The sequence below is a fragment of the Oncorhynchus mykiss genome, chromosome 28, assembly GCF_057628025.1.
Source record: "Oncorhynchus mykiss isolate SJ-2025 chromosome 28, ASM5762802v1, whole genome shotgun sequence".
Classification (NCBI taxonomy): Eukaryota; Metazoa; Chordata; class Actinopteri; order Salmoniformes; family Salmonidae; genus Oncorhynchus; species Oncorhynchus mykiss.
In genome coordinates, this window is record NC_143049.1 from 22,584,038 (window position 1) to 22,598,441 (window position 14,404).

Genomic DNA, 14,404 nt, shown 5'->3' on the forward strand with positions numbered 1-14,404 from the left:
GGTCTCCTTACAATACCAGTTTAACAAGCATAAAGGGATTGGGGGCCTAGACTAGGGGTGGGTGGAGGAGTAGAAGGGTGGAGCTTCTGCTTTTGGTCTTGCTGGTGGTGGGCGTGGTGGGGGGGGGGATCCCCTGCCTAGGATGTATGGGCTGGAGAATGTGAGTAGATTCATGTAACACCATTAGAAATATAGGCTGCATCAATAGGACATACATTTATCAAAGTGAGATGCATTTCAACTAAGTGAGGAATCTAACAATGCATTGAATTGCTTGGCCTGGCTTTGAATGATCAGGTGTATGTATATCTTTACAATTATGGATCATTTGATCTGGTGGTGGTGGCTATAGAGCTCCTATAAATTACATCTATATGTTATAAGCTTTAAGTAAATCTATGGTGGTGGCCCTATTATATATGGTAACCCAAACATTTAAAATGGGCAATAAACAACAGACTTTCTGATTGGTCCAAAGTGATTGCACTTGAAAAGAAGTAGTACAAGAAGTATGAGGAAGTGAGATGATCACCACAGTTGTGATTGAGGTGTACCTCTGACACTAATGCTCAAGGGGGGTAAAAGCCTAATAAACTGCTCAATAAACTGGCACATTGTAAAACAAATTAACACCTAACAAGAATACATACCAGTCTCAAAGCCTTTCCACAGTCACAGTCTGTTCATATATTAACTCCAGTTACACATGCATGCAACTTGCCTAGAAAGGTGCAATTCGTTATTTCACCTGTATCTAGCAACACACTGTATTCACATTTATGTGGATGGTTATTGGTACCTTTAAAAAAATTATTTGATATACACAGTGTAGAAAACATTAGGAACCACCTTCCTAATATGAGTTGCACCCCCGTTTGCCCTCAGAACAGCCTCACTTTGTCGGGGCATTGACTCTACAAGGTGTCAAAAGTGTTCCACAGGGATGCTGGCCCATGTTGACTCCAATGCTTATCACAGTTGTGTCAAATTGGCTGGATGTCTATTGGGTGGTGGACCATTCTTGATACACACGGAAAACTGGTGAGCGTGAAAAACCCAGCAGCGTTGCAGTTCTTGATTCAAACCGGTGGGCCTGGCACCTACTACCATACCCCGTTCAAAGGCACTTGAATCTCATCTTGCTCATTAACCCAATGAATGACACACATACACAATCTATGTCTCAATTGTCTTACGTTAAAAAATTATTTAAGCCTTTTCTCCTCCCTTACACTAATTTAAGTGGATTTAACAAGTGACATCAATAAGGGATCATAGCTTTCACCTGGATTCACCTGGTCAGTCTATGTCTACTGTTTTGTACACTCAGTGTACATTTAATATAAAAACACATTTGTGATGACATGCAAAGATTTGACATGCAATGACATGCAAAAGTTCATACACAAAGGCCACGTCCAATTTAGGACGCAACCAAAGTCAAACATGTGAAAAGGGCCTCACTTGTTATCAGCGAGGAAGTCGACCACAGACTTCTTCAGGCAGTACAGGTGGGCGTCCACAAGGCCAGTTTTGATGTGCATCCTTGGATGTCTGAATGAAAGAGAGAGGCGGACGTGGGAGGTAAATCAAATCAAATTCAAACTACAAAGCTGGGGAGTTATGCATGACATTGCTCTATACCTGTGTAAAAACACAGTAGTTGTAATAGAACAATTGTAAAGGCACGTTCTATGACATACTTTAACAATTCGTTTGGAGTTAAAGGGATTTTTGTTATTACCCAGGTGGATTATGGATTAGTCCCAATTTCACTTTTGTAATACTAGAGTTGTGTGTTACTTACTACACAGGTATAACTTCATGTAATGTACTGTAACTGAATGTCAATGTTCATGGCACAACACACCATAAAGTACCCTGTAGCAGACAGCATGCCTCCTCACGAGCAAAACCACTGTTTTCTTCTCAGAATTCTGTTTTAATTAGATGACAGAATTAAAATAATGGCACCCTTTAATTCAGATTTTTATTCGGACAAACTTACTCCGCTGAAAGCAGTACGTGACTGAACAAACAAAACATCTGCTATAAGGGGAACAAATAAGGTATGTGACAAAAGTCCCTGGAATGTCATGGCACCTGTGTATTGTCCCCTGCCAGCTTCCATCCGCAGGCCCTGCCCCAGAAGCCTGGCTGCCATGGTAACCATGTCCAGTCTGGTGAGATGCCAACACAAGCGGACCCCCCAATTGTTTTACAGCCTGAGATTGACATGACAACGCTCTGGGTATAGAGCCTCTGTCTGTAATAAATGGCACTCTAATGCTCTGATCAAAAGTAGAGCACTATATAGAGAATAGGGTGCCATTTGGGACATGTCCTGTCCTGGAGGCCAGTGTAATTCCTCTGAGAGCAGAGCAACCTGTGTGATGTGGGAAGTGTCTCAAATGAAAATCAATGGGTATTTGTCACATACGCCGAATAAAACAAGAGACCACGTTACCATGAAATGCTTACTTAAGAGCCCCTTTCTCAACAATACAGTTAAAAAGTAGAACATTAACAAATAAATAAAAATAAAATACACCCAATGACCAAAAGTACATGGACACCTGCTCAAATGTCTCAGGTCAAAATCATGGGCATTAATATGGAGTTGGACCCTCCTTTGCTGCTATAACAGACTCTACTCTTCTGGGAACACTTTCCACTAGATGTTGGAACATTGCTGGGGGACTTGCTTCCATTCCGCCACAAGCGCACTACAGAGGTCGGGCCCTGATGTTGGGCGATTAGGCCTGGCTCGCAGTCGGCGTTCCAATTTATCCCAAAGGTGTTTGATGTGATTGAGGTCATCATCACCGATCTCCACAAATAACTTCTGTATGGACCTCACTTTGTGCACAGGGGCATTGTCATGCTGAAACAGGAAAGGACCTTCCCCAAACTGTTGCCACAAAGTTGGAAGCACAGAATCGTCTAGACTATGTTTGTATGCTGTAGCGTGAAGATTTATCTTTACAGAAACTAAGGGACCTAGCGCAAACCACGAAAAACAGCCCCCAAACTTTACAGTTAGCACTATGCATTGCGGCAGGTATCGTTCTGAGGCATTCACTAAACCCAGATTTGTCCGTTGTACTGTCAGATGTTTAAGCGTGATTCATCACTCCAGAGAAGGAGCTTCCACTGCTCCAGAGTCCAATAGTGGCGAGCTTTACACCACTCCAGTCAACTCATGGCATTGCGCATGGTGATCGTAGGCTTGTGTGCGGCTGGTTAGGTGATTAATTGAAGCACTATGTACATGTAGGTAGTAAGTGAAAAGCATGGGTAGCCGTTTAATTATCTGTTCAGTAGTATTATGGCTTTGGGGTAGAAGCTGTTTAGGAGCCTTTTGGTCCCAGACTTGGCGCGGTACCAATTGCCATGTGGTAGCAGAGAGAACAGACTGTGACTTGGGTGGCATGAGACCCTTTTTAGACCCTTTGACCCTTTTTAGTGCCTTACCTTCTCTGACACCGCCTGGTATAGAAGTCCTGGATGGCAGGGAGCTCGGCTCCAATAATGTACTGGTCGTTACACACTACCCTCTGTCACGCTCTGCGGTTGGATGCCGAGCAGTTGCCATTCCAAGCGGTGATGCAGCCAGTCAAGATGCTCTCGATGGTGCAGCTGTATAAGTTTTTATGGATCTGATGGCTCATGCCAAATCTTGTCAGCCTCCTGAGGGTGAATACGTGTTGTTGTGCCCTCTTCACAACTGTGTTAGTGTGTTTGGACCATGATAAGTCCTTAGTGATGTGGACACTGAGGAACTTGAAGCTCTCAACCATCTCCACTACAGTTCCGTTGATGTGAATAGGGGTGTGCTCGACCCTCCGTTTCTTGTTGTCAACGATCAGCCCCTTTGTCTTGCTGACGTTGAGGGAGATTGTTGTCCTGGAAGCACACTGTCAGGTCTCTGACCTCCTCCCTGTAGGCGGTCTCATCATCGTCGGTGATCAGGCCTACCACCATGGTGTCGTCAGCAAACTTAAAGGGAAAGACTGTGGTGCAGTTAGAAAAGCTGGTGTTCTGTTCACTGCAGTTCTGGCCATGGTGAACGCAGGACTCATCCTCTGAGAAGGCCTCTAGAAGCACTGCTCACATAAAAATATATCAAATCAAATTTTATTTGTCACATGCGCCAAATACAACAGGTGTAGTAGACCTTACAGTGAAATGCTTCAGAGTTCAAAACGTGTACGGGTACACACAGCAGTGTGATACAATGTTGGACCACTGGCTTTCATACTTTTTGAATTCCCAGCGCAGCTCAAGCAATTTCTCCAACCGTCACCACGTCAGATGGGCTGTGCGTCCCCGGCGGACGGTGGTCTTAGAGCCGCATAGCTAGATCCAGAGACTATCACGTTCTCTGGATTCTGAATTACGCTTAAATTATGACCAGGTGACCCGACTCCATAAACAGTTCCTTGGACAGAACCTACGCAATGGGTCAGATAAGACCATAGCTGTACATTCACTAGCCTATATTCTACATGACCTCTGGGTCAGAGCATCAGGTGAAATAGATGACAAACCTCCACCAAACCTCCAACATGATCATAGTGGTGAAACACTATCATAGCGACCCGGCTATCCAGCCTGCCTGGTGGTGTTGCAGTCAACTGGGCCCCCATTCTCTTCTCCTCCCCTAAATGTGACATTTAAGAAAACCATCTCATCTCTGGGACTTTATGTGACTGCCTCCCCCGCTCTGTCTTTTCTTGGGTGAAGAATGCGATTTGAAGCATTGAGAATGAGTCAGCTCTGTTCGGCCATGCAGATTTCAGAACCAGATGCCGGGCCGTATAAATCACATTTTGTGGGGCTGGGCGGGCAGGGAGGCAGGCCAGCAGGAGAGATACCCAGGGATCAGTGTCTTGTGGCTAGTGGTGTGGAGGAGAGTGGTGGGGTCAACGTGTGCCCTTTATGGAGAATTGCACCATGATTAAACACAAGCAGGAGCAGCAACAGGCCTAGTCTGTCTACTGGGAAGGCCTACATGCTGGAGGAAGGACCTCCATTTGCATGATCATTTTAGTAGAACTACAATACACATTGTTTGGCCATAAAGCCACTGCATTTGCCAAACAAGTTTAATGTGTAATTCCTGGTAGTCTACAGCAGAGGTTCACTAATTTTTCCCTCAGGGCCTGCGTTGGGGAACATCACGACCCCTCCCCGCACAGATGCACCATGTCTATTTCTATGGGCACAAGCACTGTTAGTGAGACAAACTGTTCACACCCCTCTTGTTGGTGGAGAGAATTTTGCAGGTTTAAAGCTTATTTCCTGTAATTCTACACATTTTGTCATGGGGTGCAAAGTACATTTTCGCGCAATTCTATACATTTTGCCCTGTATAACATGTATTTATGTGATATTTGAGTGTATGGGGTACAAAACACATTTTTTTTTTAGCCGAAATGGGCTAGCTGAGCTGGATATTTTTGACAAGTTATATATAGCTCTAAGGTATGCAATGACCAAGAGGAACTGATGATGCACTATCCAATTTCTAAATTGCACCTTGTGCATTCTACTATTACAACTTTCAAGAGTAAGTTTAAAGCCACCCCGTCCCCAGGGGCCGCGCCCCACAGTTTGGGAACACCAGGGGGCCTGGCTGGTGAGTGAAACAGAACATTGTTGGAAGACTCCTCGGGCTTGGGTGACTCACTTCCAAATAGCATAATGACTTACTACTAAAAACCTCCATGTGTAGTAGGCCCTAAACGAGCACATTCCACATGGCAGCAGCGCTGTGAGGTAAATGGTCTTGTGCTTCTCTCTGAAGGGACAGTTCTAACTGCTATTCTGGACCTGGTCTGTGTCAACACCACTGCAAAGCCCAGGCAAATTTGCTCAAGCGGCCAGCTACACAGGGCTTTACTATAAAGACCTAGGCTCTTTGTATCCTCTCTTGTCTGAGCACAGAAAGTAAATATGAAGGGACAAAAAAATTCCAGACTTGGGTAGTTACTTAGGAAAACGTGCAATTAAACGTATAGCTTCCCAAACTTCGCCACTTGCTATTGGACAATAGATTGACGCCATTTAAAGAGAGGAATGTTTGAGGAGTGTGCTTCATGGCACACAGGGTACGAGACACATGCTACTTGTTTTGCAATGGTCATAAATTCTTCAAATATATTTAGTTTAGCGGGAACCAAGTACTGTAGACCTCAAGTGATTTACCAAATCCATGATTTCATCCTAAAAGAGAAATGGTAGTACAGCAAGGACTGACTTCACCTCTGCTGGATTTACAGTGGAAAGTGGAGCAACATTGTATGCGAGGAATCTGCAGGAGCCTTCACACTGTCAAATCAATTCAGGAGCCAACTCATATCATATGTGTAGCATGTCTTCAGCTTGCATTTCATTCACATGTGGAAATGGGTAGTGAAGGGTGTCACCACACAGACCACTAGCATGGGACAACGTGGTGGTAATCTAGGACAGGGGTCAAGACCTGATGCTTGGTAACCAACAAACACCTTTAAAAAGTCATCAAAATAAGAGTCTCTGAAGAATATTGACCATATCCTGCTGTAACATGTAGGCCAAATATCAGTGTATCAAAGAAAACAAGGGATGAGGGCATTAGAACGGAAGAGAAAGTTCTTTAAGGGCTGAATACCAACTTAAGATCAAATTTTCTTAGTCACATGCGCCGAATACAACCTTCACCTTAAAGTTAAATGCTTACTTACGAGCCCCTAACCAACAATGTAGTTTCCAAAAAATACAGATAAGAATGAGATAAAAGTAACAAGTAATTAAAGAGCAGCAGTAAAATAACAATAGAGAGACTTGATACAGGGGGCACAGAGTCAATGTGAGGGGGTACCGGTTAGTTAAAGTAGTATGTACATGTAGGTAGAGTTATTAAGATGACTATGCATAGGTGACAACAGAGAGTAAAAGTGGTGTAAAGAGGGGGGGTGGGGGGGCAATGCAAATAGTCTGGGCTAGATGTTTAGGAGTCTTACGGCTTGGGGGTAGAATCTGTTTAGAAGCCTCTTGGACCTAGACTTGGCTCTCCGGTACCGCTTTCAGTGCGTTAGTAGAGAGAACAGTCGATGACTAGGGTGGCTGGAGTCTTTGACAATTTTTAGAGCCTTCCTCTGACACCGCCTGGTATAGAGGTCCTGGATGGCAGGAAGCTTGGCCCCAGTGATGTACTGGGCCGTTTGCACTACCCTCTGTAGTGCCTTGTGGTTGGAGGCCGAGCAGTTGCCATACCAGGCAGTGATGCAACCCGGATGCTCTCGATGGTGCAGCTGTAGAACCTTTTGAGGATCTGAGGACCAATGCCAAATCTTTTCAGTCAACTGAGGGGGAATACCTTTTGTCGTGCCCTCTTCATGACTGTCTTGGTGTGCTTGGACCATGTTAGTTTGTTGGTGATGTGGACACCAGGAACTTGAAGCTCTCAACCTGCTCCACTGCATTCCTGGTAATCCGTCTAGCCCTGTGGCCATTGTGAATGTTGACCTGTTTAAATGTCTTACTCACATCAGCTGCGGAGAACGTGATTGCACAGTCTTCCGGAACAGCTGGTGCTCTCATGCATGTTTCAGTGTTATTTGCCTCGAAGCGAGGATAGAAGTAGTTTAGCTCGTCTGGCAGACTCACGTCACTGGGAAGCTCGCACCTGTGGAACCCTTTGTAGTCTGTAATGGTTTGCAAGCCATGCCACATCCGACGAGCGTCAGAGCCTGTGTAGTACGATTTGATCCTAGTCCTGTTTGATCGTTCGTCGGAGGGCATAGCGGGATTTATTATAAGTTCCGGGTTAGAGTCCCGCTCCTTGAAAGCGGCAGCTCTCGCCTTTAGCTCAGTGCGGATGTTGCCTGTAATCCATGGCTTCTGGTTGGGGTCACTGTGGGGACGACGTCATCGATGCACATATTGATGAAGCCAATTACTGAGGTGGTATACTCCTCAATGCCATTGAATGAATTCCGTAAGCAAAACAGTCCTGTAGCTTAGCATCTGCTTCATCTGACCACTTTTTTATTGATCTAGTCAATGGTGCTTCCTGCTTTAATTTTTGTTTGTAAGCAGGAATCAGGAGGATAGAATTATGATAAGATTTGCCAAATGGAGGGCGAGGGAGAGCATTTATCGTGCTGATAAGAAATTTGGTAAAACGGATTTAAGTTTCCCTGCATTAAAGTCCCCGGCTACTAGGAGCGCCGCCTCTGGGTGAGCGTTTTCTTATAGCGGAATACAGCTCATTCAATGCTGTCTTAGTGCCAGCCTCTGACTATTGTGGTTTGTAAACAGCTACGAAGAATACAGATTAAAACTCTTTTGGTAGGTAGTGTGGACTACAGCTTATGACCTTATCCTAGCCCAAGATCTGCGTTTGTAACTTCGAATAACTCATGCATTGATATCAATGGGAAATTTGTACAAAGGAATTGAGTGGCCCAAAGTGAGTGGTGGTTAAGCCATTGGTCCCAGGTTAGCCGTACCACAGTATAGGACAGCAGCACGTGACGGCAGCCCAGCAATCCCATTCCATACGTCACCCAGCCTATGTCTGTTTAAATACAACGGCAGACAAGTAAAGAAAGACTCTGGAGACAGCTTAGACAAACAGCCAGGGAACGACTTGAGCTGGTAGGGGAGGCTTTCAGACGTCTCAAACTTCCTACGCTCAGGAAAAAGGGGCTTAATGGGGGGAAACAGAGTCGAAACAGAGACCTTTGACATCTGGGGCTGAAATAAACGACAAAGCATCGATACTTATGCTAGCTGAAGAGTTAGCCGACAGCTTTAAGATATCATAAGACTGACAAACTCAATAGACCTCAGTCTTTCAACAAGTGGCCTAGGGCTCATTGACGACTTCTATTTTAAAGCTCAACTAGAAGTTTAATTTGTTTAGGGTTAACATGTCTAATAAACTTCAGGCCTGTGAGGTTGTGCATGTTTGTGGAGATACAATTAGCCAGTCTTTCAATGTGCATGTGCAGGCCAAAATGTTCAGATGTTTCCTATATGCAAGTAAATTCAGTGTAAGTAAGCTCAGTATGAATGTAGTGACACAAGCCCACAACTTCATGTGATATCCTGGTGTGTGTGTGTTTGCTACATGCATGTGTGTGCGTATCTCACATTAGCGCACGTGCCAATTTGCTTTTGCAGGGAAGCATGCTTGCAGCTGCTGTTGCGGCCCCTCTCTTATTGGGCAGGATTTAGTGTGGCTCGGGCTCCCTGAAGTATTTATGAGCTCCCAACAGACCAGCTCCCACAGCCCAGAGTCCACAACCTAGAACATAGGTCATAGAACCGCAGCCCACAGCCCAGACCAGTGAACAGGACCAGAAGCCCAGGACCAAGGCACAAGACCTGGGCTCATCTTCACAAAAGGTCTCGTAGGAGTGCTGATTTGGGATCAGTTTTGCCTTTAAGGTCATAATGGATAAGATTATATGGACAGGGAGGACCTGATCCTAGATAACTACTTTATGAATATGGGCCCAGGGCTGCAGTCCAGGTCCAGCCAGGATGTCGACAGCTTCAGCTCTTTCAGCCCAGACATCATAGACACCACACAGGGGACTCAAGATAATGCTACTAATGGGTTCATCTATTTTGTGCACACTAGACATACGGGTATTTGATGAGCAAGTTTGCCATTTCTGTCAAAAGCGAATATGGCTGACTATCTAGTTCATTATTCTAGTTCCTTATTATCGGAATTCCTTATGCATGACGTTTTATCAACTGCAAATGGCCTTAATACCAAGATGTATTTAGTAGTGGGCAGTACATTTGCAAGTATTATACATCAATAGATCATTTTATTGATCTGCTCAAGTAGGATTTACACCTTTGGCAATTGAACAAACATGAATTCTGCTTTAAAGCTTTAAAAAACAAATAGGCAAATCAGCAGTTACTACATCCATTGTGGATCATAATAATAAATACCATTTAGCAGACACTTTTATCCAAAGCAACTTAAAGTCATGCGTGCAAACATTTTATGTATGAGTGGCCCCAGCGGGAATCGAACCCATAACCCTTGGCGATTAACATAACTTAAAAATGCCTCATGAGCGTAGTGCAACTGTTCAACCCCACCAGAACCCAAAATATAAGTTTGTTTTGCGCCAACATTTATAAAACACAATTTAGCCTCAAAACATGTTTTGATATTATGGACGGTCAGTCCTTGTAGCCATAGCTATGAATTTGAGAGTGGTTACATTTTTCCAGACGCATCCCGCAGCTTTTTACCCGATAATGGGTCAGGGAGAATGCATTATTGTTTCTCCTGCCGACTGCCACTTTGAGACACAGGGTGGCGATGAGATAAGAGCATAAATACACGGCTTCAGAGCAGCCAAATGCAAACACACACACAACCACCCAGCGCAACGATAAAGCCCACATGGATGTTTGAAAAAGAGAGCGAGAACAAGTGAAAGAAAAAGGACCACAGCATGCGCTAAGCTGGAACAGGAGGTCTGCCGTGGAAAAACTGCCGAACACAGCCAAAGCAGGAGCAAATCCCTGTGTAGCTGAAGTAATTGGTTAGTCTCATGACAGCCAAGGCTGGGGAGTGCTGTGTTTTTATTAGCAATCCCACACAAATGCAGGGTCAGATCTGAACAAGTTTGCGTTGTTCCCTTCAACACTCCACCCCGCGCCTTGCGCTTTGCTAACTCACACAATCGCACACACACACACACACACACACACCTGGTGGCTTGATAAGACAGACCTGGGTTCAAATACTATTTGAGATCTTCCAAATGCGTTAAACATTTGCTTTTTCCTGCCTGGAGAGCCAGTTGAGTGATGGTTGCTCAAGCTCAAACCATTACAGATAAAGTTTTGAAATAGGAATTGAACCCAGTTCAGTTGATAAGACAGCCCAGTGGAAAGTCTCAAGAGTCAGACTCAAAAGAGAAGTGATAAAATATGTATCCCTGTATTGTTAGACCGGGGGAGGCGTTATTGTACCTGACTCCTAGTTCCTACCCAGACCAACTCAGTCACATTATTTGTAAGGCTATGAAAACGTCACATCATTAATAGTGAGAACGGGGATTTAATTTGACAAGGCAATAAATATTTGAAATGGAAACTAATAACTAACCAATACAGCCAACATTTCATAAGTTTCAATTCATCATCACCAGTCAGACAATAGGCATTATTGGGTTTGAGGGGAGACCATTTTTAAAGGTAGACTCAGTGATATGACGTAGGTGCACAAAGTAAACAGCACAGTGGGTCAATTTCCACAACAACTAAGAGCATTGAAGCGTGAGGCTAAACTCCCCCACTGTTTTGGTCCCGCACCTACCATGCTCGAACAGCGTAAAGCGAACCTTTGCACATGCACAGATACTGTGTGTGACTGTGTGGGAAATACGTCTTGCATCTTGTTTATCGCAACATCTGCAGTACTGTTCGTGGCAACGTCCTTTAGTAGAGTGTACATTTAACCACTAAATGTGATGATAAAGTCATACTCACTTTCTCATGATGGACTTCCTGATGACCACACCTTCGTCCAGGTCGGCCTCGTTGGCCATAAAGAGGAGCCTCTTTCCTGTACCATCCACCCCGACAAAGTCCCTTTGCTCCCCTGGGAGAAGGAAGACACCAGAGGAACAATCACACATCAATGGCTAAGATCTCACCACACGACTAACAAGCAAGCCATCTAGCTTGGCTTGATGGCTAAGCTAGATGGCTTGTAAACTGGCTTGTAAACTAACATCTAGGCCTACAGACCTTCACTCGGTTTAATAAGACAGATTTAGAAATAAAAATGTCAACGAGCTTCATCGTAGATTGTTACAAGCGCAATAAACATTTGCTAACTAGGGAATATCCTTTTTAGGGAATGAATCTTTGAAATGTACCATTTTACCATCCATAAAAAATACTGACAGATATTGTAGTGTTCTGCATTCACTATTTTTGGTTGACTCAAAATCAAATGCAGGGGATCTGGTGTAATAACGCTTGTTGTGTTATAATCATCTGAATCGCACCGGTTTTTTTCTTGCCCTTCTGTCCGGGAACAGTCTCGGTGAACTCGTGGGCTTTGCTCATCAGCATGGAGAGGGTAGCGTTGTGGGCTCGGAACAGGTCGACCACCTCGTGGAGGGCAGCGTCCGTTATCAGGTCACAGCTCACCACCAAGACGTCCGTCTGGAGGGAGACATGGAAGAGAAACGCACATTCATCAGAATTTGAGAGAGGGAGAAGGACCACAGAGATTTATAAGCACTGTCTCTTTACCTCAAGACCCAGAGCATCTGGGTTCTGTTGGTATGAAACAATACTAATGTTAAAGGTAGTTAGTAGGCTTCGAAAAGAAGAGGATGGTGTTTTCACTCAAGGATCAGGCCCCACCAAACAGTTGTATTGTAGCACTGATACAGAGAATTCAGAACAATTAGCAGTTCATTGACTTGAATAGGAGAATATGATAGCTGGTACTAGTCAAAAGGGCTTACTCGTTACCATTCGTTGATCGCCAAACTTTAAAATGAAACAAAAAGACAGCGATGATCTATGACAATATCCCCTTCAACTTTTTCTAAAGCATGCCCAGGACCCTTTCACATCAGAGTCCATTACATTATTCTGCCTAATAGGAGGAACACCCTTCTAATGAAAGTGAATAGTCATTAAGCTGTTCCTTGGCAACGCCTCAGTAAGTTATCACACTCCAGCCTTCAAATACAGTTTATTCCGTCCAGATCCACATTATGCTCAAAACACCCGAGCTTCTTCGCAGCTGAGACATTCATCTCGAATGATGTGCATGAACATATGACGCAATGGTGCTCCATAAGAAGTCCATAGCGCATGAAAAGTTTGGCTGTGTTTTTCTTAACTACAGTCACAACAAAAATGGGTTCATAAGGGGGAAGTGGGGACAGAGGTAGAGAGAGAGGAGGAGATAGAGAGAGAGGTGAAGAGAGATAGGAGTGGATAGGGAGGGTGAACCTCCTTGATAAACATGGTGCTCTCCTAACTCCTAGCGAGGCATCCTAGCGTAGTGTAGCAAGGGGCACAGGGGAATCCAGCGATAAATCCTGCGCTGCATTTGCCATTGTTTCTGTTTGAGATGTCTGGTTCCCATCTGCTCTGGCCATCTTGGGCCTGTGGATAAATAAACAGGGAAGGCGAGTGAGGAGCGGGGCCTGTTAAAGCGTGCCTGGCTCTATAAAGGCTGCATGCCTCATTGGGGAGGCCTGGGGAGAGGCCCTGCCGTGACGTTCTGCACCCGGGGCATGCAGCTCAGCAGTCTGGCTCTGCTCTACTCCACGGTAGCACACATGGCCAACAGATAACAACCAGGCCAGAGCCAGGGCCCCTCAACTCCACTGTCTCGGTCTCTCTCACTGCTACTGGAGAGAGACTAAAGGAGCATCTTCTCCTGCTAATCCAAGACTATGGTTAGGCTATTTATTTCAGACCCCAAAAGACAGGTTTTAATAGTTGGAACAGACATGTGTGGGAGTGGGGGTTTGGTTTCAACACTGAAAACATAGAAGCCTTCAACACAGAAGATTTTGTGAAGCTCTGAATTTTTTTTATTCACAGTAAATCACGAAAGTAACATTAAAAAAAGAAAATATCTCCCTTTGAGTGTCCCTTAGAGGCATCAGTTACATTACCAAAAAAAAAAAAAAAAAAAAAGGCTACATTTAATCATATTCAGTTCATATAAACACACACACACACACACACGAGAAAGTATTCACACCTCTGGATTTTTTCTCAATTTTGTTGTGCAAGAGCCTGAATTTAAAATGTATTAAATTGAGATTGGGTCACTACGCACAATACCCCATTTTGTCAAAGTGGAATGATGTTTTTAGAAATGTTTACAAATTAATACAGAAATGAGTCAGTAAGTATTCAACCCTTTTGTTAAGTTCAGGTGTAAAAATCTGCTTAACAAGTCGCATAAGTAGCATCAACCACAAAGACTAGGAAGGTTTTCCAATGCCTCGCAAAGAAGGGCACCTATTGATGGGTAAAAATACATTTAAAAAAGCAGACATTGAATATCCCGTTGAGCATGGTGCAGTTATTACACTTTGGATGTTGTATCGATACACCCAGTCACTACAAAGATACATGTGCCCTTCCTAACTCTGTGGCGGGGAGGAAGGAACTAGAGGTCGACCGTTTATGATTTTTCAACGCCGATACTGATTATTGGAGGACCAACAAAGCCGTTACCGATGATTTTTTATTTGTAATAATGACAATTACAACAATACTGAATTAACACTTATTTTAACTTAATATAAAACATCAATAAAATAAATAATGAAACAATGAAACATGTTCAATTTGGTTTAAATAATGCAAAAACAAAGTGTTGAAGAAA

At 44.0% G+C, this 14,404-nt stretch overlaps 1 protein-coding gene across 2 annotated transcripts in view; it reads right to left on the reverse strand.

Moving 5' to 3' along the window:
- eif2b3 (eukaryotic translation initiation factor 2B subunit gamma) overlaps positions 1-14,404 on the reverse strand; it is a 46,268-nt gene that overhangs the window by 16,828 nt on the left and 15,036 nt on the right. For both annotated transcript variants that reach the window (XM_021589494.3, XM_021589493.3), the window contains exons 4-6: positions 12,045-12,204; positions 11,521-11,632; positions 1,465-1,554 (exon numbers count right to left, since the gene is read on the reverse strand). In XM_021589494.3, coding sequence (XP_021445169.1) covers positions 1,465-1,554; positions 11,521-11,632; positions 12,045-12,204 — 362 coding nt within the window. The remainder of the gene's footprint in view (positions 1-1,464; positions 1,555-11,520; positions 11,633-12,044; positions 12,205-14,404) is intronic.